The sequence below is a fragment of the Desmodus rotundus genome, chromosome 2, assembly GCF_022682495.2.
Source record: "Desmodus rotundus isolate HL8 chromosome 2, HLdesRot8A.1, whole genome shotgun sequence".
Lineage (NCBI taxonomy): Eukaryota > Metazoa > Chordata > Mammalia > Chiroptera > Phyllostomidae > Desmodus > Desmodus rotundus.
This window is the reverse complement of record NC_071388.1, coordinates 93387303-93410703: the sequence shown is the minus strand read 5'-3', so window position 1 is coordinate 93410703 and position 23401 is coordinate 93387303. Positions and strand designations below refer to the sequence as shown.

General features: G+C 38.7%; 1 protein-coding gene and 1 long non-coding RNA gene across 7 annotated transcripts in view; one reads left to right on the top strand and one right to left on the bottom strand.

The window, feature by feature from the left end:
• The window catches only part of LSAMP (limbic system associated membrane protein), a 611154-nt gene that overhangs the window by 570251 nt on the left and 17502 nt on the right, over positions 1 to 23401 (top strand). For 3 of the 5 annotated variants that reach the window (XM_053918397.1, XM_045186054.2, XM_071220629.1), the window contains exons 5-7: positions 9347 to 9467; positions 9956 to 10104; positions 16971 to 17006. In XM_053918397.1, coding sequence (XP_053774372.1) covers positions 9347 to 9467; positions 9956 to 10104; positions 16971 to 17006 — 306 coding nt within the window. Of the gene's footprint in view, positions 1 to 9346; positions 9468 to 9955; positions 10105 to 16970; positions 17007 to 19357; positions 19565 to 23401 lie in introns of those variants that run through there. The other 2 variants (XM_053918399.2, XM_024578048.3) reach the window with 2 other exon arrangements.
• On the bottom strand, positions 9958 to 22139 carry LOC123478456 (uncharacterized). 2 transcript variants are annotated; one of them, XR_006653665.3, is made up of 6 exons: positions 21796 to 22139; positions 14890 to 15006; positions 14410 to 14555; positions 13330 to 13474; positions 11440 to 11534; positions 9958 to 10874 (listed from the first exon to the last, which is right to left on the bottom strand). It is a non-coding gene; the product is annotated as an uncharacterized lncRNA (long non-coding RNA). The 2 variants fall into 2 exon arrangements; XR_006653666.3 differs by lacking the exon at positions 13330 to 13474.

The window sequence follows — 23401 nt, the reverse complement described above, 5'->3', positions numbered from 1 at the left end:
AGGGATAACTGATAAGTTAATTTTGGTTATCTATGTGTCCCAAATTATGGGCATTGAAAAGTAAGATTTCTCTAAGTTGCATAGGTGAGTAGGCATATTTTGAACTTCTCAGATGAAAGAATCCTTAGATGTAGTTTAAAAGATGGGAGGTAGGATTGGCTTCATATGATATGTGTCACCCAACAAGGGAATAAAGATAATTTGTTTACCCTTTTCAGTTAGAAATGACTTGCCACATCATTAAAATTTAAGTTTTCACATCATATAATTGTGGCTAGTGACCAGGGATAAAGGGATGTCCTGACAGTTATTTCCTCCTCTGTATTTAACACATACACACAATTATATATAAATGCATATACACATATATACACACATGTGCACATATAAGACATGTGTGTGTGTTACATGTACAGATATACACATAATGCACATATAACATACTTACACAGATACAACCCCTATTGAAAATATGCTTTGGACCTTGGTTACTTTTTGTTCTCTTAAGTCCTCCATGCAGTTACCTATGTCCTAGTGATTCTGTATTAACTCTCTGGGGACGTAGATATAATTCACTCCACTTTATAGTTTGAGACACTGAAGCCTAAGGAGGTAAAATAGTCTTTCCAGTAACACAGAAAGCAGGTGGAAGAGAGGGACTCAGACTAAGTTTGATTCTAAAGCTCATGCTCTCAGGAAAAACAGGAAGAGAAGGAAGAGTTTTCCATTCTTACTACCTACAGTGTGCAGCCCTGGATTAAGGGATTTATGTTTGTCATTTAATACTCACAGTAAAGTCATGAGATAAATATTATTTTTCTGACTTTAAAAATTTGGAAACAGAGGCATAAACTGCTGAGGAATCTTGCCTAAGGTGACCCAGCCATGCTGGGCTGCACTGTGTCCAGGCGCCTTCCTCCAGCCTTGCAGCCTTCTGAAACAGCTAGCATGTTCTTCTGCACAGCGTACCAAGAAGAATCCAGTAGCTACGACTATGCCACAGACATTTATGGCACTTATTTCCAAGAAGCAAGGGGCTGCTTTTGATGATCTCTGAAGTGCTTTTATCCCCTAGCTGTCTGCAATTCTTTTAGTAATAGAGTTCTGAAATGCCAGTATTACTATTCTTTTCCAGTATTGGGTGTGTTTCAAAGACACATTAATGATCTCAATGCTATAAAATGCTTTAGGACCTTTTTTTTCACATGAAAGGCACTTTCTCTGGGTGTTGATACAAGTTGTAATTAGGTTAGTTAGCTTCTTTTATGTACACACAGCCATTCTATCATCTTCCACCTCCTCTCTGACTTTTGGAGTTAAGGTTTTATTTTCTCCTAATTGACCTTCATCTTAATTAGATTTCTGAAAGTCCAATCATGGCATACACAGAAAATATTTATGCTTCCATTGTGTGAAACATCAAAGTGGTCCGCACTGCAGATGGTTCCCATGATCAAAGCCGGCCGCCTGGGTCCTTTTATTATTACTGCAATTAGTCTGACATTGCTCCTTTTTGACTGTCCCCAAAGTGTAACTTAGAACAGAATAAAATACTGATAATCTTCAAGAAATGGTTTTTGTGAAAATGTGAGGTTTTGCTAGTGATGATTGAGCCACAGAAGATTATGGACAGAATCTTGAGGTTTTGAAAAAATACCTCATAACATGGAAATCTACTCTGGAGAGCTTAGTTAGACCCCCAGTAACTGTTTACTCAATGAGTTGGTAAGAAACTCACGGGTAAACTCTGCCCTCTTAACATTTCTTCAGACTTTGCAAATGGCATTGGTTTCAAATCAAGAAGTATATTCAAGTATCAGTTTCCTTTGGAATCACCTTTTTACCAACACTTCATAAGGTATGTTTATAATACATTAAAACAACTAGCCACTGCTCCTCATGCCCTATTCAAACAATTTTTTCTGCTTAAGCGCAATCACACTAAGGAGATGAAGTCTCCAAGATTACATTATAGAACCAGATCTGGCTAGCACAACTCGTGAATACTGAGAAATATCTGCTATCGCCTTTGCCACTTCATCTAAGCCTGCCTATTATGGAAATGTCCCATTATTTAAACTTACTCCTCTTCCTTTTCAAAACACAGGGTTTGGAATTAGGTCAGAGAATCAAGATGGCTTAGATAATTAATGGCTAAATAGATTATTGTAATGAAACAGACCCTGAGCACCACTGGAAAAAACGAATCCCAGTGCTGGTAATTATTGCCCACTAGCATTTTATTGATTCCTCTACTCAGTGACCAACAGGTATTTGTGGCACTGCACTGAGAAGCTAGAGCAGGAAACCGAGAGACAAAGCTCACAAGCTGGATTCTACAGTCTTCCCCTTTTCACTTCTCTTGATAATTCTTCTCCCTCCTTCATCTGTGGTACTGCACGTAATCATTTGATACCCAAAATCTATTTTCTGAAAGGTAGGAGAGGTCCTGGAGTTTGCAGAAGCTAAAGTTATTGGCCTGAAATCTCTCCAACTTAATAAGCTTAGTAAAATATTGGACAATAGGCACCATTTCTGGTTTCTTGTATCTTGCTTACAGGATAGCCGCTGATTTCTCTCAAATCAGAGTCCTAAGGACAGATACCCTCGCATGACAGGGTCTATGTGCAATCCCTCAATTTCAGTTCTCACAGTGCATTAAAAGCAGATCTACCCAGGGGGTTGCCTCTTCCAAGTGTCCAGTATACTGAATATAATATCTAGTGCATAGTAAATATCTAATAAATACAGCCTATTAATTTTATTTTGACTCATCCTACACTGGACTCTCATCCTATTCCTGGAGAAATTCTTTTCACAACCTACCCCTGCTGTGAATCTTTCTCCTCACCCCAATGACCAGCTAATGTTTTCACCTTCTGCCTTCCCACAGCTATCTCTCCAACTAGGTTCGCATTGGCATTTGTTATAACCTCTTTTCCTCTGCCTGTCACCCTTTGAACTCAGCTCTGCCACCACCCTGGTGTCCAAAGATAACCAACCCAACATAGTTGTTGAAGGGCATGAGGCACTGGCATTTCTACAGCTCCCCCTTACCTTTGAGAGCTATTATTTTAGAGGAAGCAGAGGTTACTCCTAGAGAATGCACAGGTGGGACTGGAGACATCTGTTTTCTCCAGGTAATACAAATGCATTTAAATGGACTCTTTCAGGGCTTTGATTCAAAAATCACCTGCTGAGGAAATTTTCGTAAAATACCTGCTCAATATGGAACCAACTGGCACCTTCTCTAGCTATTCATAGCTTCATCTTTCCATTCCCCATGCCAACCTTTAGTTTATTCTTATATTTGGGAGGATATCAGTAAAGACACATTCTAATGTTTATTATATCTTATGGGATCCTGAGAGGAAATATTCAGTAAGAATCCAGAGTTACTGTAGTCTTCAATCGTAACGTTGCAATGTGAACAAGAACCATAATTTTTACGAGTGACTTCAGAGTGCCAAGATTATGCTAAAGATTTTTTATGATTCACTGTAATCATCACAGTGCCAGAGGCCAGCTAAGTGGGGTGGCATGTTGGACTGGAACCTACGCCAGCAAGCAGGAGTATTTACTTTATCACTGACATTGTTGAGTATTGCTGATAGATGGTGATTTAACAACAACAACAAAAAGACAGCTTTTAGTTACTTCCATTATTGTTTCTAAATTCTCTACGGACAATGTTGTTCTTGTTGCCCGCATTCTTTGCTCCCACCCCATCGGTCCACCACTGCACACTAATCCTGGGAGACAACTGGGTCATCCCCATGCAGAGAGGCCAAAAACAGAGCTCAGAGCATGTGAGCATTTTCTGCCACAAAATCAAAGACCTGGTGAGTGGCAGAATTAGGACTGTAACCCAGACCTAACTCCAAAGTCTTCTTTCCTTCAATGACACCATATGATAATAGCAATGGAAAGAATGCATGTAATTACCTCAGGTGTTAAACATGCTCTCATATCTGTGATTTTATTTGATTCTTACATCAAACCTGAAGGATAGATAGGAAGGTATCATCACCTACATTCATTCACAGGTCAGGGGCGCGAAGACCTTAGTGTGTCACCTCCAGGAGGTAATGACCTAAGTGGCCTAGGCAGAAACAGCCCTCATCTCCTGATTCCAAATGTGAGCTTATATCCACTACTTCAACGCATGTTGTGCCATTTTTAATGTCTGCAACAGCAGAAGTATGTAACATTTCCCTTGTAAGCTACCAGCATGCTTCTCTAAATGATATTTGTCCTTAGCAGGAATTCATTCAAATGGCAGCACAGAGAGGATCAGAGCATGAACTTCATAGAGATGGGTTCAAATCTAGACTCCTTCAAATGCTGGTTATGTGAATTTAGACAAGTTACTGACCCTCTGTAGGCCTGTCTTCTCATTTATAAAATGGGTTAATAGTCCTTACCTCCTAGGGGCTATTATTTGGATGAAAAGACCATCTAAAGCTTAGTATAGTGCTGACATATAGTAAATGCTTATAACCTGAATTTGTTATTAAGAATTTTGTTACTTAAACTATTATTCCTAATATCAGGAATAGTAAATAAATGATATTCTGTTTGCTAGGCCACTGTCATTGTTATCTTAACTGACAGTCTTGTTAGGGGTGATATAAGAGGAGAGAGCCCTTTTTAATATTTTCAGAACCCAGAATTTTGAAGTAATGAAAGTTGGAAGAATTATTTACCAATTGTGAGCTATTCCAAAGTCAAATAAAGAATAACAACGGACCTCCATGCAGCATTATTATTACCACAATTTTATTATAACCATATTTTGAGGAAGGACAGCTATTATTTTAACTGCAATAGGCATGCCACAATATGATTTGTAATAATTTTTCTTAGCCTCGCCAATGTAGAATTTATCACAAATGAATTTTGAAATGCTCACTCCAATAAGGCATGAACAAACAGACCTGCACCATTGTGTCATCTGAGAAGTATTGGAAACAACAAGCTCTTCATACATTTATCATCACCTGTAAATTTACACTAATATGAGAGACTTCCTAGATTTTCAATGAGAGAAGCAAGTATTTCACGTTTGACATTGAGTGGCGTCATCCTGTCCCTATACAGTTAAGAGTACTGAACCCTAGTTTACTGCCACCTTTCCCATGCTGGCATTGCTGAGGAGTTCATAAATAGCTTGCTACTTAACTATTCAGTTTCTGAACACATTGCATTTGCCCCCATTATTAGAAATCAAAGTGGTGAGAGGTAGAGTTTGTGTGGCCAATTCCCCTTCCCAAGTATGGTAGCCCTGGACTGGAGCAGGCATGCCTACAGGCAAGTGGGAAAGGGAGAGCCCAAGTAAGACTTCAGTGTGGAAAAGCAGAGGAGACACTCTGATCCCCACCAGAAGCTTGGTCTCAAAAGGAAGAAGGGGAAGAGCAAAGCCAAACACACCTACTTTGTTATTCCCCAAATTTTTAATCAGAAAAACCATTTCTTCCCCCTGGGTCCTAGAGCAAGGAGGTATACTAAATAAGTCCCTGCCACGTGGGAGGAAAGTCCAGAGCAAGGAAGAATTTTCCCATGAGACGGTGGAGCTGATACCTGTATTCCTGGTCTCCTGTTGCAGGGACTGGGAGGCTCCACCATGGCATTATTAGGTTGAAGTGCTACAGCAATGAGTGCACAGGTGGAGGAGGTGGAACGGGTGGAGTCTGACCCAAGTTTAGGGCTGGTTGAGCACAGCAGTACTCATCATTAAGGATTTGTCAGTTACAAGCACTCCATGGCTCCATGGCTCTAGTTACATGGCTCCAGAAACTCATAAACTGGTTAAAACTCATTTTACAATTTGAGCAATTGACCAAAGCAATAGAATCAGAAGCAAGATTATTTCTCTAGCCAACATGCTACAGATTGTGGAGTCATTGGCAGCTTAAGAACCTAATACAGTTGACCTTTGAACAATGCAGGGGTTAGGGGCACCAGTCCCTTTGCAGTCAAAAACCCATGTATAGCCCTGGCTCATATGGCTCTGGATTGAGTGCTGGCCTGCGAACCGAAGGGTCACTGGTTCAATTCCCAGTCAGAGCGCATGCCTGGGTTGTGGGCCAGGTCTCCAGTAGGAGGCACACAAGAAGCAACCACACATTGATGTTTTTCTCCCTCTATCTCTCCCTTCCCCTCTCTAAAGGTAAATAAATAAAATCTTTTTTAAAAATACATGTATAACTTTTGACTCCCCCAGAACTTAAGTACTGATAGCCTACTGTTGACCAAAAGTCTTACTGATGATATAAATAGTCAATTAACACATATTTTATATGTTGCATGTACTATATAATATATTCTTACAATAAAGTAAGCTAGAGAAAAGAAAATGTTAAAACATTTATAGTATTTCTTTTTTAAAAAACAGATATATATGGAACCACAGAGTTGAAACCTATATTGCTCAAAGGTCAACTAACTCTATAGTGAAGAGGTGAGGACAAGAAACTAATATTCATTCAGTGTATTCCTGCTGATTGTCTTTTTTTCTTCTTATGTATCTTATCTTAGTGGATGGCATCACCTAGAGGTTTAAGCCAGAAACTTGCTTGTTATCTGTGTTATTTTTGACATGCCTCCTTTTATGCCTCACCCTTCACATCTAGTCTTATCAATTCTGAAGCTCAGTATCTCTCAATCTCAAATCCCTCCATTTTTTCCAGCCCTTTTATCATAAACCAAATGCAGGCTCTCTCTGGAATCCTTCAGCAATGTCCAACTGGACTTCCTTGTCTCTGGTTCCAACATTTCATAGATGAAAAAATTGAGGCAATATGACTCTAGACAAGGTACTAAACTCTCTAATGAGGAAGGAAAACAAGAGACAGAGCCTAGCTTTAAGCTCAGGTTTATCAAACTTTAAATATAAACTTTTAAATTATATTGCATGTCTTATCCCCACAAACACCTCCTCTACCAACACCACTACCCCAGTTATTCTTGGAATGAATGTGCTCCAATGGTCTATGTAACCAATCATGGAATGAACAAATTTAAATGGAACCCCTTAGTGCTCATTTTAAACTAAGTCCTTGCTTTGAAAGATAAGGAAGAAAAGACTCAGACTGATATAGATGCTTGCCTAGGCCACAGTTCTGCTTAAGAGAAGAATCAAAATCAGACCTCGTGTTTCCATTTCTGACTGCTAATCCTGATTCCTAACCCATGAAATAAATAAATGAACTACAATTTTGAAATCTAACAATTTAAGGGTTAAATGAGTCATGGGTATGAAAATACATTTGGATCATAATGACACAAACTTCCCATTTGTAAAGAATGGGCAGTTTTGACTAGAACTTGGATTTTTCTTTAATAGCTGGAAGGAATCATTAAAGTATATAGTTCCCTCATTACATTGGTAATAAAACCAAGGCTCAGAAAGATAAAGTGCGTGATAGGAAGTCCACACAAGCAAATTGAAATTAAATTCCAGGACTCCTAGTTTCCAACCCAGGGTTCTTTCCACTCATCACGTTGCCTTTTTGTGTCTATACAAAAACGAGCAGATAATTCTAAAGCAACAAAACAACAACCATCACTCACTCTGGCATGTCTATTTACGCACAGGCTGGTGGTGCTTATCCAAATGTGCTCTAACTCCTCTTCACTGACAATGATTTAAAGATGTCCAAGCTCATGTGAAAATGAAACAGGAGAGAAAATTGCAGACTAACTAGATGCTTTCATATAACTTCCTTAACTAAGATCAGAGTCTCCTTTAGGCAGAAAACTTGAAAAATAGTTTCTGAATATGAAGAAAACTCAGAAACAAGTGAGCTGAACCAGGCACTGAAGAGATTTAAACAAATTTTATATACTAGAAATCACTTTACTATTTTCCTTAAATAAAATTTTTCCTGCAAATTCTAAATATTTTTAAGTCTCCTTTTTTTTTAATTTTTAATTTTTATTTTTATTGTTATACAAAATATAACCAGAGACATTGAGTTAAGAACAATCTAACAATGGTCAGAGGGAAGTGGGGAGGGGAAAGTCTCCTTGTTTTATGTGCATGTAGCCAAGTTGCCATTTCTGGCAAGTAAGTTTTGGACAAAAAATTCTTTTTTCCCTAAAGGTCCATAACCTTGTCAAACACAGCATCATCAAGCCAGGAGCCCACATCTACCAACCTTACTCCATCATGTGGACCCGTAGACACTTGTTCCACCCTTCATTGGATTGGCTGAAAGAATCACTCATAGAAACAGAGAGCAGACTGATGGTTGCCAGAGGGTATGGGGGTTGGGAGGCTCAGTGAAAACGGTGAAGGGATTGAGAAGTACAGGTTGGTAGTTACAAAATAGTCATGGGGATGTAGAGTAGCGTATAGGGAATATAGTCAATTCTGTTGTAATAAGTCCGTATGGTGCCAGGTGGGTACTGGAAATATTGGTGGGAACACCATGTAAAGAATGTGATTGCCTAACCACTATGCTGCGCACCTGAAACTAATACAAAATAATATTGAATGTAAAAAAAAGTGGTATGGATAAAGGAAAATAAACTAATATATATATATATATACATTTTTTAATTATGACAAATTAGAATGCCAGATGTATTTTGTATAGTTTTGTGGGCCAGTTCTAAGCAGACAGAATCAAGGGCACAACTTCCAGAGAGAGTAGAAGGATGACACACCAGGAAGGCTTCTATGTACCAACGTAGACTTCACAATACACCTTCCCACATAAAAGCAATCATTTACTGGGTCATAGCAATAAGGAAACACAGAAAAGAAAAAATGCTTAAATAACCATATAATACTAGTTTGTTTGTTTTTCTGAACTATTAAAAAAAATAGTAAGCTAAGCTTGGGTTTGAAGAACTTTAGACCTGTATTATTTTCGTCAGACTCTTATTGTCATCCCAACCTGTAACAATCACCATGATGCTAATGATGATGATGAAAGAGAAAAATGCTCTAATTATACATTAAAATCCCAAGTCCTTTAGTATCACCACCTAATTTATGAAAATAAAAAAAAACTATGTACATATAATCCATGCTTGAAATAACTGATGGTGAATTGGAGGAAGGAAAAAGAAATCCTAGATTCTATTTCCATAAAACCTCACTAAGTGTCCCAGTTAAGTGTCCCACCAAATCTGTGGCTTCATTAATCACCTCTTATTTTTATTTAGTTTTTAGTGATCAGTCCCCTTCAGCTGGTCATAAATTCATGTAAATGGAGCTTTAAGACTATTTCTTTCCAGTACCTCTCTGATCAGAGTCTCCTTTCCAATTACTTCTTGCATGGGAATTCTGGAGCGCCCTCTGACCATCATGCAAACCATGTGCCTGTCCTTCCCACAGATCCTCCCACTATCACGGAATCCAAGAGTAATGAAGCCACCACAGGACGACAAGCTTCACTCAAATGTGAGGCCTCGGCAGTGCCTGCGCCTGACTTTGAGTGGTACCGGGATGACACCAGGTACGTATGTGCCAAACTTGCTGTGCCTAATTGCTCTAATTGTTGGTCTTAGGGGCACCACCAGGAGCCCCAATGACAAAAACAAGCCCAGCTATAATTACATAGACCTATTCCCTTAGGCTCTTTCTTCTCAAAGTCCTTTTATCAAGTGCTTTCAGGACTGTAATACTTAAGCTGAAGCTTCAAAACACTCAGGTTATATGCAGAAGTGAGGTAGGTGGTTCAGCGGGTAGTTTCCACCTGTATGTGTTTCTCACTCATAGTAGAAGTCAAGCCCAAAGAAACTCATCCATCCCTGGAGTCTTCTCCGTGGATGGACATCAATTCAGATAATATGTATGGGATTGCACTATTAACATGAGGAATGAGCATGGAACAACAAACTCTAACTACTTCCTTTCTCTTCTTTTCCACCAATTAATGAAAATGGAATTACTATGCCAAATCTTCATCAGTGTTTCTTTTTACTCTTCTGTTTTTGAACTCAGGATAAACAGTGCCAATGGCCTTGAGATTAAAAGCACCGAGGGCCAGTCCTCCCTGACAGTGACCAACGTCACTGAGGAGCACTATGGCAACTATACCTGCGTGGCTGCCAACAAGCTGGGGGTCACCAATGCCAGCCTAGTCCTTTTCAGTAAGTATCCCAAAGCAGGCCCAGTCTGGGAGCATCTGGTTAAAGCTTAAAAATCACTATTTATCAAAGGTAAATTTATATAAAAGTCCGACTGTAGTCACTGAAATGAAAATACAGGTTCTCAATCCCTATGCATAAGGCAAGTTTACACATGGAATAACTTCTATCTCTCTATTCCCTGGCTTACTTTTAATATTTGTCTTCTTCTCATCAGTTAGTTAGTTTGTCTATTGTTTATATGCCTCTTGGGTGAATGTCTCTTTAAGGAGCAGAGGTGATGTAATATCCTGGAATATGGATGAGAGTTAAAAAATGGCAGTGATGAGAGTGATTAACTGATTAATATGTAGTGAGGATGGATTAGGAGCTGGGAGAAGAGAGAGGCTGGATAAAGTGTATTATTAACAGCACAAGAGGAAAAATTGAACAAATGATTAAAATATGAAGTCTAAAGGAGGAAAAATGATTGCAGAAAGGCTACCACATGACAGCAGGAAACACAGTCTGGTGCATTTTTAGAAGAGAGATGGAATGGTGGGGAGAGGGGCATCTCTGAAGACTGATGAAGAGCCTAAAGGCAGACCCAGGAGGGATCAGGCGTGGTAAGTCACTGATGTTAGCAGGACAGCCCACCTCGGAGCCTTGCTCTGTAGCAGCCCGTTAGAGTCGGGTGTCTGCCCCCTGCCTTGTTGGCTGGTGGCTCTGTGCACAGCAGCAAATGCTCCCTGAGAAACAGAAGTGTGATGGGTGAGATCCTGGAAGATGGTAACCTGTGGAATAAGGAAATGTTTATCAGAATAAGTGAAACACACAAAAATGTTAGCACATGCTAGGCCAGAAAGTTCATTTGAACTAAAGGAGAAAGTCCAAAGAATTTACTATTATTATTTTAGAATAACAAGCCACTAGGAGGTTTTTTTCACACAGGTTCAATTGGAAAATCTAGAGATACTATGGCCAGGGGCAATGCCTCCATCTTACTTTATATAGTTTAGAGGAGGCTTTAGGGAACAATCAAGACTTTTAGGAGAAAAATCAATTTAAGTGATAGTTCTCTTAAAATATAGTATTAAAGTCTTTTTAAAAGGGCTCAAAGTCCAACTCTACTTATAAGAAACAATAACCACAAAATATTCTCATTCATAACTTCCATTGACTTCAGTCTGTAAAGGTTTGATAAGATATATCTATACAAATGCTGTATCAATATGAAGTTTAGAATTCATATCCCTGTTTACTTATCTTCAAAGACCAAATATCAGTGTTCTTTATTTCAAATATAGACATCAACATCTCAAGACACTTGAGAAGACATTTGTTAAGAAATGTAGTTACCTGTTTCATTCCTGACTTCAGGAATTCCATAAATGAGGGCTGGGGAAGAAATAGCCTCAATGATGAATTTGAGGTTCTGAAAAGTCTAGAGTGATCTGGTTAAATAAAACAACATATACTTAACAAGAGGTGTTACAGGGTTTGGAAAAGAGAAAGTTGGGTGATCGGATTAGAGAAGGGTGAGCATGTATAAATTTGCATTAAAGTATCTTTTCTTTCTATCCCACCCAGACTGCACTAATGATATATTTCAAGTAGTTAATAAGTGATACCTATAGACAGAGAAAAAGGAGAAGAAGGGAGGAAGGATGGCATGCTTGAGGAGGACAGAGAGAGGCTGGGTCAAAAGTAATGAGAGAGACTGCTAGTCTGGGTTGGTGATGAAAGGTAGCTCAAGCCCCATAATAACGTTTCCCTAAACACAAAAGTTCACTTAAAGGACTTTTTAAATTAAGCAAAATTAAGACATGTCCAGCAAAATGTCAAGAATCTTACAGAATTTCTATTTGTATACTGAGAATCAAGGAGTTGAGCAAGTTTGTCATAGTCATGTTGCCCTTGATGATTCCACAGAAGTCACCCTCAGTTCCCTTGGTGAGATGTGCTCAGCGCTCTGACGAACCATGTACTGCTTCCCAGTGAGCTGCACTCCCCTCTGCAGAGCAGCCCTCGCAGGCACTAACTCTGAAGGGAACAGCATGCAAAGGCAGCATGAGCATCAGCATTCAGTTTTGCATTGATTCCCCACTTATGGGAAAGTTAGGAGGTGTAGTAAGAATAGAATAAGAAAATTCATTAGGCTGTGAGGGGAAAAGAAGCTTTTTAAATAGCCTAAAATTAGTGATTTGACTGCCCTATTTCCTAGACCCAAGGCCCAAGTATAAACATTTTAAAGGGAAGTTCTCTCTGCTTCTTATATACAGAAATTACCTCCACCATGCCCATCCCAACACCACCATTTAGGTTTCCCAGGTGCATTACTACTACAGCTTTCATAGGTGAATCCTTGGGAATGCAGCTCTATGGCAGCCTGTGTCACACAGGGTGGGGAGTGGGGAGGAGAGAGGGAGAGAGAAAGAGAGGGGAGGAGGGAGGGAGGGAGCAAGAGAAGGAGGAAGAGAAGAAAAGGAAAAAATAAAAAAGTACATCTGTGAACAGACTGCCCACCATTTAGATTCAGAGTAGGCAGCGGGTTTAATGGGAAGAAGGAAGACACTATTGCTGGTACTTTTACACAGAGCAGGGTCAGGAGGGAAGAGGTGCTTGGGAGGGATGGCTGTGGCTGGCCGCCCTGACAGAGAGCACGGTGTGGGCAGCAGGGTGCTCTGCTGACCCAGCCAGTCCGGACCAGATGAGGCAGCTGGTAAGCTGCTGCCAGCCAGAGGCAGCAGCAAGTAGGAACCAGTGCCAGAGTCCTTGTAGAGTTTACAATTATCCATCTTCATAGGTGCATCAGCACATTTTCAGTGTCCAGCACAGTGACTTGTGCTGACTTTTTATGCAGTGTCAGTTTGCAGTCACTGCCACATAGTGCCCTCCACCACACACATATGTATACTTCTCCACTCTGTATTCAAATATTGCTCTCCAAGGGATGAAAACAATGGAATAGAATGCAAGAATGCAGTGTATTCATGGGATCTTTTTCCTAAGCCAATGAAAGAATTTCTTCCTCATATGTCTTGTTCTCCACACATTCTAGCATTCTATTTGTCAAGGATCCATACTACCTCAGGCTATAGATCCAACTAATGCCTTTTATATCTTTTTCTATATCCTTGGCAAAGCATTCCATTATATAATTTTTCTGAACACGTTAATCTATTGGTACAATTATATGGGCAAGGGGTCAGCTCCTTAGTCTTTGTCAGATGGGAGAGCGTGCGTCACCTGTGTGAAGACTCGGTCTTCTGAAGATGCCATGAGTAGTTTCATTGTCAGTATGTGTAACGTAATCGGCTCCAAATTTCCACAGTGGTGACTGTGATGCACCCACAAAGGAACCCTATCTTGTTTCAGTGCTTACATTGAGTTACTTTTAAAGAAATGGATAGGGAGGAAGAATAATGATTTTAGTATCATTATTTATCGACTGAGTACTTACAAGGTACTCTGCATGTGTGCTGAACACTTAACATATATGATCTCATTTAATCATCAGGACAACCCTATTAGTTACTCATATTTCTCCACTATGCAAAAAAGTTAAGTTACTAAGTACAACTAAGTAAGGCTGCTGGAACGTAAATTCATGACATCTGTTCCAGAGTCCAGGCTCTAAACTAATGCACCACTAGATTTGTGTCCATGGGGAAGTATTACGAGATGTATCTTGTGTTGCTTGTAGGAGAGGAGACATCTAATTTATTTCTTCATCTTTCACTTAAAGAGGTCTTTCCACTACTGTTACATCCCTTCCCACCCAGGAGCACTACTTCCGCCACATCCCAATTCCATTTCCAGCAACTCCCACCAGCCTGGATTCTGAGACTGGACTGCTGACTTTTCTTCAGCATGATGGGATTCTGAACTGATAATTCATCCCAGTGGTCAGCGTTTGACCCCTGAAGGGCATAGTCCCACACGTTAAGGAAGGACAGTCGCACTGATCAATATGTGGATTGGTGAGGTACTTTACTACAATGTTGGAGGCTGTTGAGTACAAAAGAATAAAAATACAAAGAAAGCTACACTGAGTCATGCCACATCAGTGTGGGGGATGTTTCTAAATTTTCTGTTTAATTTTAAAAGATTATTAACTTGTAAAGCTATACTTGATTAAATCTCAAGTACTACCTAAGCAATCCATCCCTGGAGAGAGCCCTCAGAATGAGTGCGTCCTCCACTTCTTTAGAAACCATTTTAAGTTATTATCGCAATGCTGGTTAAGATGAAGCAAAGCCTCTTCTTCATAAGCTACTTCTGCATGCCACATAATAAAACAGTTTGAGCATCTATTTGAACACTTACCCACACGTAATTTGAAAGACTGGCTGTAAACTACTTATAAAGGTTCTCTGCAGATACAATAGAAGATGGAAAACTAGTTTTAGTTTTAAGAACAGGGATCAAATAGGCTGACTTCCAGAAAGACCATTGAACACCTGCAATACCCACTGAAAATTAAAAGAAAATCATATCACAGTTAATAAATTACACACACACACACACACCCCTCCAACCCTCAACTCTAGCTTTTGTCATTTAGGTGCTTTTAATGGAGAGGGTTTTCTTGTGACATGAAAATGCCTATATAACTATTTCTCATGGTTTTCCAGCAGAATCAGTTAATAATACCCCACACCCCCATCCAGCAGACAACTGAAGCTCAGATTCAAGGGAGTTACTAAGAGCCCCACAATATAGTACTGGGGTCAACCTTAGAGTTCTGTTCCTAAAACCTCCCAATCAATTGCTAAGCTAGGTTGACCTCGTCAAGTACAGGCATACCTTGGAGATATTGCACATTCACTTCCAGCCACTGCGATAAAGCAAGTATTGCAATAAAGTGAGATGTAATCTTTTATGCTGGTGGAAGATCTTGCTTTCAATTTGTGAAACACATATCTATGAAGAGCAATAAAGTGAGGTTCAATAAAACAAGATGAGCCAGTATTAGCAGCCAAAAGGCAAAGCACATAGCACCAAGGTCCCTGCCCTCCCCAACTTTCTAATATTAAAATTGGAGAATTTCTTTTTCATTTATAAGTGGCATTTACTTCACTGTAGAGGAGCTCACAAATGCTGGTGTAAACTATAAAATACAGCAGAATGAGGTGGAAGAATAAGGATTAAAAGCTGAGATGGGATGCATCTAAGGAATGATAAGGATGGAATTAAGAGAATGAGAATAACTAATGGGGATCATAGGACTAAGATGATGATAATAGGGTGGAGCTAAGATGATATTAACAAGCTGGGAAACAGTTGAAAAGGCCACGAAAGGAGGAGTGTGAATGAGATGGTTCAGCAATACAAAGGGTCTCGTGGAAATGAGGGCAGAGTGCATTTACCAGCTGTGAACAGTGTGATGACAAAATATTAAGCAGAGTTATTTTAACAGTCTAAATAATAATAGTAATAATAGAAATAAAATATAGTAGATAGAATATAATATAGGACAGTGGTCTCCAACTGCTACATAATGGCTGAAAGCAGTTTAGCTATTTATTTTCAAAGCTGGAAACTTAACACCAAATAACAAGTGGAGGTTTAAGCCATTTTTCTACTTGACACTTGTGTAACTAAGACACAATTGTTCACTGTGCTGTTATTGACCTGTTCCTTCATAATGCACTTAGGAAACTTTGGCATTTAAGCCACAACTTTCAGCCCAGCTAGAGAAAAAGCCCACTCTGCAAGGAGAATGGGTTTTCTGTGTCCAGATGCACTGAGTGCCCTCATCCCAGGCGAAAACTACTCTTTAATGCTTATGGTACAAAATGGCAAGAAGATTAAATTTGAATATGTACATAAGCTTTTCTCTTTATGGTTTTGATATTTGTTGATTTCTCACTTATCATCAATCTTCAATTAACCAAGCTGCTAAGAAGAATGTAGAATAGTGTGTGCTAATTATATTACATTACAGGGTTTGGGGGTAGCAAGTAAAGCATCCTACCCCTAATACACCATTCTGCCTTCCTGAAAGAGCCTCAGAAGAAGATTTAGAGTCAAACCTGAGGTTTTGATGAGATAACTAGAGAATACCTTCAATCCTGAGCTTTGTCAGCCTGTACAATTTATGCTCAGTAGCTTAGGGATGGATGGGACTGTGAGAGACAACATAAATTAAGACCCAAGTGTTCAAAGGAAAAGCACTTCTTATTACTCAACAGCATGCATCATCAAGCATATTTGGTTGATCAAATTTCAGGTGAGGTTATATTACCACAAGAGGGTGAGATTAAGGAAAAGACTAAAAATAAAATTATATCATGACAAGAAACATATTCCTTGGCATCACTCTTGCATGGATATCAGTAATGTAGAAGTAAAAGCCTGAGGGAAAAGTTGAATTAGTATTTTCCAAAATAAACTTTCCAGATGCTTAGCAAAAGCTGACATGACCCTGAGCACTAAGGGAGAGAAAAGGCATCTTTAGGCACCATAGAGGTCCATCTGTTATAAGTCAAAGAGACCAAAACCAGGATCAAAATGCGTGACCTGAACATGATCACTACTACTTTAAACACCCTCAACCCTAATCCTCCAAAAAGTCTGTAATTCTGGTAGTGGGTTTTTCCAGTGGAAGGTGGGGTCCTGTTTGTAGGCTTATCACAATAGGATGTTGTCCCCTACTCTTGCTAAATTTTTTCAAAAGTCTTTGTATTTGTGTTACTAATAACTCTCTAATACTTCAGTGTTGGTAGGAAGAACAGACAAACACTTTATGGGAGAGATAGGCATGGAAATTCATGTTTTATAATTGAGCAGCTAAACATGAGTAAGGTGTACGTATATAGATAGATAGATAGATATAGATATAGATATATAAACTCTCCATGATGCTTACTATTTTTCCCCTTCAGAGCGTGTTTTACCCACAATCCCCCACCCCATTCAAGGTCAGTATGATTTTTATCACTGTAGTTCTATTGCTGGGTCATTCTCCATCATCTATAATGTGCAAACACAAAAAGACTGAAATACATTCACAAAAGTAACACACAACTGAAATCATTTTCTTTAAACCTACAAAATCAGTTGCCCCCATTCCAGTTGATAGACACATAACAGGTTCATCAGCTGACTAAACTTCAGGTTGGTCAGTAGTTGGGAAGATGATACTAAACTCAGAACACAATTTTTTCTTCAATTACAGGAAACTATGAACCACATATTTGGAATGTGGGCAATTAAATTCTGTAGCTCATAAAACTATGAATCCTTTCACTGACCACACTCATATTTGGAGGTTTATAGAATCCAAATCTGGAGTATTACTTGTAAAAATGAATTTATCTACTGCCTAAGGTTGAACTCAAGCATGTCACAAGGATATTGCTTTTCCTTTAAATCTTGGCCAATTCAGGGGCTTTTCCTTTTAAGGATAAATATTTTAGAAAACACACAAGCAAAAAAGGCAGTCATTCTGTCTTTCTTTTCATAAAAGTTTCTACACACTCAAATTAAATTTTGCCTCCTACATCACATTTCAATGCAAGCTGCGGTCCCAACCTTCTAGCTTAAGGCTGTTTAAAGGCAAATTGGCAAATAAAATTAAAACAATACAAAAAAATCTGAAATGAAACCAACCTACCGTTGAAATTAAATTCCAGAAAAGTGATTTGCAAATAACACTCAAAGACCTGAGAAAAAATGGAAAGTAGGCCATGCGGGGGCTAATGTGTAAAAAAATAAATCCAATTAAACAAGATTATCATATACACTCTAAAGGAAATGTGCTCAGAATTAAAGGTAGGGAATTGCTGTTTTATTAGTTTAAAGACAGATCATGTTTCATTAACACTTGTCCAAACTAAAAATAAAGCTAGAATTGGGTATAGATATCAGAGTGTCAATAATGCAATGTTTTGCATATCTATGTATTCATAGATATGCAAACTTAATTATATTTGAAATGAGGATTGCAAGGTTTTAAGGATCAATTAAACAGCTTAATAAAAGTTATTCTTAAACTTTGGGAAGAGTTCAAACTATTTTTAGAAGAACTGTTCAACAAAATCCTTTCCTGAAACATTAATGAAATCTGTTTCTTATGCCAACCACTAAAAATAAGACTTAAAATGTGCCTAATTTTTTAGATCTGACATCAAACTTAGCATTCATGGAAAATATCCCATTTTGAATTCTTGACATGCCACGATTATTTTAAGACATTCACCATCTAGGGTTGCAGAGATTGACACCATTTTATCATGTTGCCATCTTGCAAGAATCTTGATGTGACAAACATACACATACACATTTGTCCCAATGGATAACATTTTCAAAAAAGTGCTACATCCAAGATAAACTTTGCACTGTGTCACTATGACTCTCAGTGTCCTTTGTGAGAGCAGTTCTATAGCTACAAACTCAAATATTTCCTGAGATCATGCTTTATGATATATGTAACACTGAACAAAATGAAGCCAGGCACTATTCACCAAGGAGAGCTGTTGGATATTGAAAAACAGTCTGTATCAGGGGTGGGCATGTGGGATTTTGTTGAACTTGGTATTTTCCCACAAACTGAATTGTTGATTGGAGAATGACCCTAGTTTGATTTTTCATTGTAGATAGACTGTAGATAGCCTCTGTAGATCCAATAGATTTAGAGAATATAGTTTATCTTACTAATACTTTGGGCTTCTGCTGGTAGAAATTGAAAAGCTGTTCATGGAGACTTGGGATAGCTGGTGTGAGAGGTTGGTAAGGAAAGATGGTGTCCTCTTAAATTCCCTATTCCTTACAAGGACTTTATTTTTTCTAGAAATCAAATCCCTTTTCTCCTTTTCTTTCCAATCAAGATGGCAATCCACATGAAATGTAGTTTCCCGTGGGGGTGGGGGGAGCTAACTTATAGGATCTGAACTGTTTTTATAGTGCCACTTAAGTACTCAAATATCTATGGAATGCATGCCAGCCTCACTGTGATCATAATTATAACACTAGATACCTTCACTTAATTAAATATCGTAATCTGTCATCTATAGGGAATCCTACATTTCAGACCTAAGTGTTAAAAAGTCTATAAGCTGTTGGTTATGCAAATGGCTGAAGGATTTTGAGCCAATTACTTTCCTTAAGGTGTTGTAAAAGTAGGAGGAAGTCCCAAAGATCCTTTTCAGTCCTCCAATCGTAAAGAAGAAAACTTTTCTTCCTGCTTTCCAGTAACAGAAATGCATGTATATATTCAGCTGCTTCATTGTTAATACCTCTCACTGGAGGATCTTCCCACAACCCCCTCTAGGTGGCTCATCAGGCTGACTGGGGACAAATGACCGAGTCACAGCAGGAATGCAGCCCTACACCCTTTCAAGCTGTGATTAAACAAAAACAAGGCTCAATAAGTCAAATGAATTTCCCCTGGGTTTCCTTCATCATATTGTTTGATTTTCTGCAGTGATAATGATAATACTGGAATTACACTAAAGGATAATTTGTATTGTCTATGGACAATCAGAATCTTTTCAAATGCCCTTTTCTATTCTGCCAAACACAAAACAAAACAAAAAAAAAACAAACAAAAAAATCAGTGTTCTTCCCTGCTCTTAATTTAAAAGGTATATATACAAAAAGATATATATATCTTTTAAAAGATAAAATATATAATCTTTTAAATATAATAGTGCTCCATCCTTGATTTGTTCCTGATAGGTGTTTTTCTCATTAATTTTAATTTTGGTTTATATATTCTGAAATGAGTCCGGAATGGCATATATTTGCATAACTATCCCAGAATATATCACTGTAGAAACTCCACTGAATTGTAAAATGAGGAAGGAGTCCACCCAGAGGGAACTTTTCTCCCTTTGCTAGTCTCAAATCATTTCCAAGGCTTCTGAATGCCAAGCTTCCTCTCGCATTGCCCATCAGGAGCCAAGTGCACCTGGAGATGCCCTCGCACTTGGGAGGACTGCAGGTTAAAAATGAGGTGAGCAAACTGGCCTCGGAAAGTTAATGTGACATACAAGAAGAGAAAAGGACAAGGACACACAGCATTGTCTTATTTTTATCACCCTCAAGTGAAGAATTCCCTTGGGCTTGGGGCTCCCTGGGCTCAATCAGCCCATCCTTCCCTATCACAGCAACTTAAAAAAAAACTTAATAACTGGAATGTCTCACTTGTTTGCCTCCCATCTGATTATTTATCCCAAGTGAACAGCCTTTCCATTCACTACCCCAGTATGGTGAGTGGGTTTGGGAAATGTTGAGATTATCTTCCAGGTTCAGGCATTGCACAGGGTTTGTTCACAGCTACTTGTCATTCAGTTCCTGTTTTTCCATTGATAAAACACATTGCACATGGCTGGGTTTGCATGATTAATACAGCTGTCTAAAGCTTTCTCTGAAAACAAAACAAAACCCCCCAAAATTAAAGTTAAAAAAAATTAAAATCCAATCCACAAACAAACCAGGCTTGCAGAAATCTGAAGTCTGCTTGGTATGTTTCCTCCTGAGGGAGACCGATGCTGTTATGGGGGGAGGCCTGGCATCCAAATATCCAGGTTCTATCCACAATAGGACAATGGGATGTACCTGCCTCACCTGGCACTCCCAGGAATGGATTCTCAAAATCAGACTCTATGGGATGAGAAGAAAGCTGGAAGAAAATTCCTAAAATAGTCCATGCTGTCAAGATGACTGGATAATCCCTACAGCCGTATTTATTCTCTGTAGTACATTGCCCTGGGTGTCAATGAGAAAATGCCTCTTTTCAGCTCCTTACTATAACTGCACTTTCACCTTGTCTAATAATAGTAATAATAATAATAGTAATAACAACAGCTGACATTGATAGTGAGCTTCTGATGTGGCAGTAGAGTTCTAAGGCTTCTTGCATGTGTTAACTTAATCCCTGCAACCCTAAGAAACTAACACACACCTTCTCCCACACTTTTTAATCATCACGGTACACCCAAATTCCAGTCTACCCATCACAATACCCAGGAACACACATAAATCTATAGCACATTTTAAATAAACACTATGTATGCATATATGTTCATTAAATATATATCTAACAAATTTAAAATTTTCATCTAACACTTTATGTAGTATAATGTTTGTAATGCACAATACTCAGTTACCTTAATATCCATACACTTTTACCAAGTCTATTTCCCAATATACTCCACACACAGGCTGTATGCCCAGCTCACACAGAGATCTGTATGAGAGCATTCATCTTTAAAAGTTCTCTTTAAAAAGAGCTCTCTGGCATCAGCACATCTAATTTCACACACTTATTCAGGCTGATTTACATATACACCTCTATTAATCATGGATAATTACTAGCATTGTTCTCTTTAATTCAGTTTTCCCAACTGTGAAATGGGAAAGAAATTATATTTTTTATGCCTACAAACTCAAAGTGGTGTTTTAAATAATATATTAAAAAGAGTTTTCAAGTTCCTAGAAAGAAAGCGTATTGAACTTAAAATAACCTTATTCAGATATGCATATTTCCCATGATTTTTAAAAGTACTGGCATTTAGAGACGTACTTGCATCATATTGTCTGGATGTTAACCAGACACACGTTAAGTGTGGCTTCCTTATAGTTTGATGTATTATGAATTCCAGGGATATCTGAAATACCCACAGTGCTAACAAGTTTAAGTATAGAAGTATCCCAAGGCCAAGTAAAAATTTTTATTTTTTCATCAATATTACAATATTAACTTACGAGGAGCTGCAAGTCGCACAGTTTCCTATTGTGTGGCTCACACATCCACTCACACACTTTCAGTGCCTGCCTGTCAGGTACATCACCCCCTGTCAGACTACTTCAAAGTCGGCAATTTAAAGAACCTGCCCTTTTTCCTGGTCAAACGTATAAAGCATGTTCGAGGAAAGGTTTCAGTTTTTACGCACATCCCTCCTTTCCCAGTAACCTGTGCAGACCGGGCCTTGTTTTCACTGCTAGAACTGCAGCAGCTGTGTTGACACAGAGTCACAGCAGAACCACGAGCCCTGATTAATACACAAGAGGATAATTAAGAGTTACCCTGGCTCCTTTACTGGAAACAACAGTCTGACGTCCTCCTGATTGTCGTGAATAACTGGGAACCAAGTGGAAGAGTTATGCCAATACTTCACCTGGAATCAATACTTCACTTGCCAATCCAATGATTTAGACCTAACAGTGATTTAGACCCAATAGGTATTTGTCTTCTCTGAATCCATTTCTGTGTTTTCCTCTTCTCACCTATCTATCCTTCCTTCTACTATTTCTTAAACAATTCTTGTTCTCTCCCTATTAAAATTTGCTAGCAAGAATAAATCTGAAATTTATTTACACTGTCCAACAACAGCTTGGAAGTGTCACCTCTCTCAGAATGTACATTATCTTTAAGCTAAATGGCTTAAAATCCTACAGCATCCATTTAAAAGTAGGAGAATTTTTAGTTCTTTGGACTCTTTTCTAAAGTCTTTCCTATTTTCCTACTTTGGATCTGCCCACACTAGTCAGCCTTCCCTGGTGATCGACCTGTGCTATTGGGTGGCTGTGCTATTTAGATTTCTAGAGCCAGCAGGGATTTGAAGATGAATAATTTTTTGAAAATCCAAGCTCACAGTAAATTTTAATTTGATAGAAATATTTCTCTTCTATGAGCTTTATGGGAAAAAATCTTTCAAAGTAACAATTACATTTGGGGATTAAGTTTAAGTAATTGACAGTCTTGTCTTTTTAATTAAAAGAAATAACTCTGCCTAAAAAGAACTCAATGAGATTTGCAGCAGAAAATACATCGGCACGCTGCCCCAAAGGGTGAAAAGACCAGAATCTTGAATGGACAGACAATGCTGGTGCAGGTCCCCCTAGTCTTTAGAGTGCGCCCCCAGCAGAGAGTGCCGTGGTGTTTGCATCGGTACGCCACTTAGCAGGAAGGCAACAGTCTACTGTGAGGAGCATTGGTGGATACAGCCAGGTAGGAGTCCTCTCTGTGGGAGATTTGCTCTAGGTTCAAGATTCCTTAAAGGAAATGAGACGACTTAGAGTCAATAATAACAACAACAATAATAATACCTAATCTTCCAGAATTCCGTCAGTCATCAATACAGTCTCAGCCCCTACAAATGTTGTATCATAGCCCCAGAAAGTACACACTTGAACTTCAGTCTGCCCCTTGGCTTTCTCTTTTTCGTTTGAAAGTCTTATTACTGGTTTGTATTTCTTAATTTTCTTTTTTCTCCACATTTTCCACCATATTCACCTTGCGTTACATATACACTTTTTCTTTGACATCTTTCAAGTAAAACCAAATAAAAGGTTTTCATAGTCTTAGCTT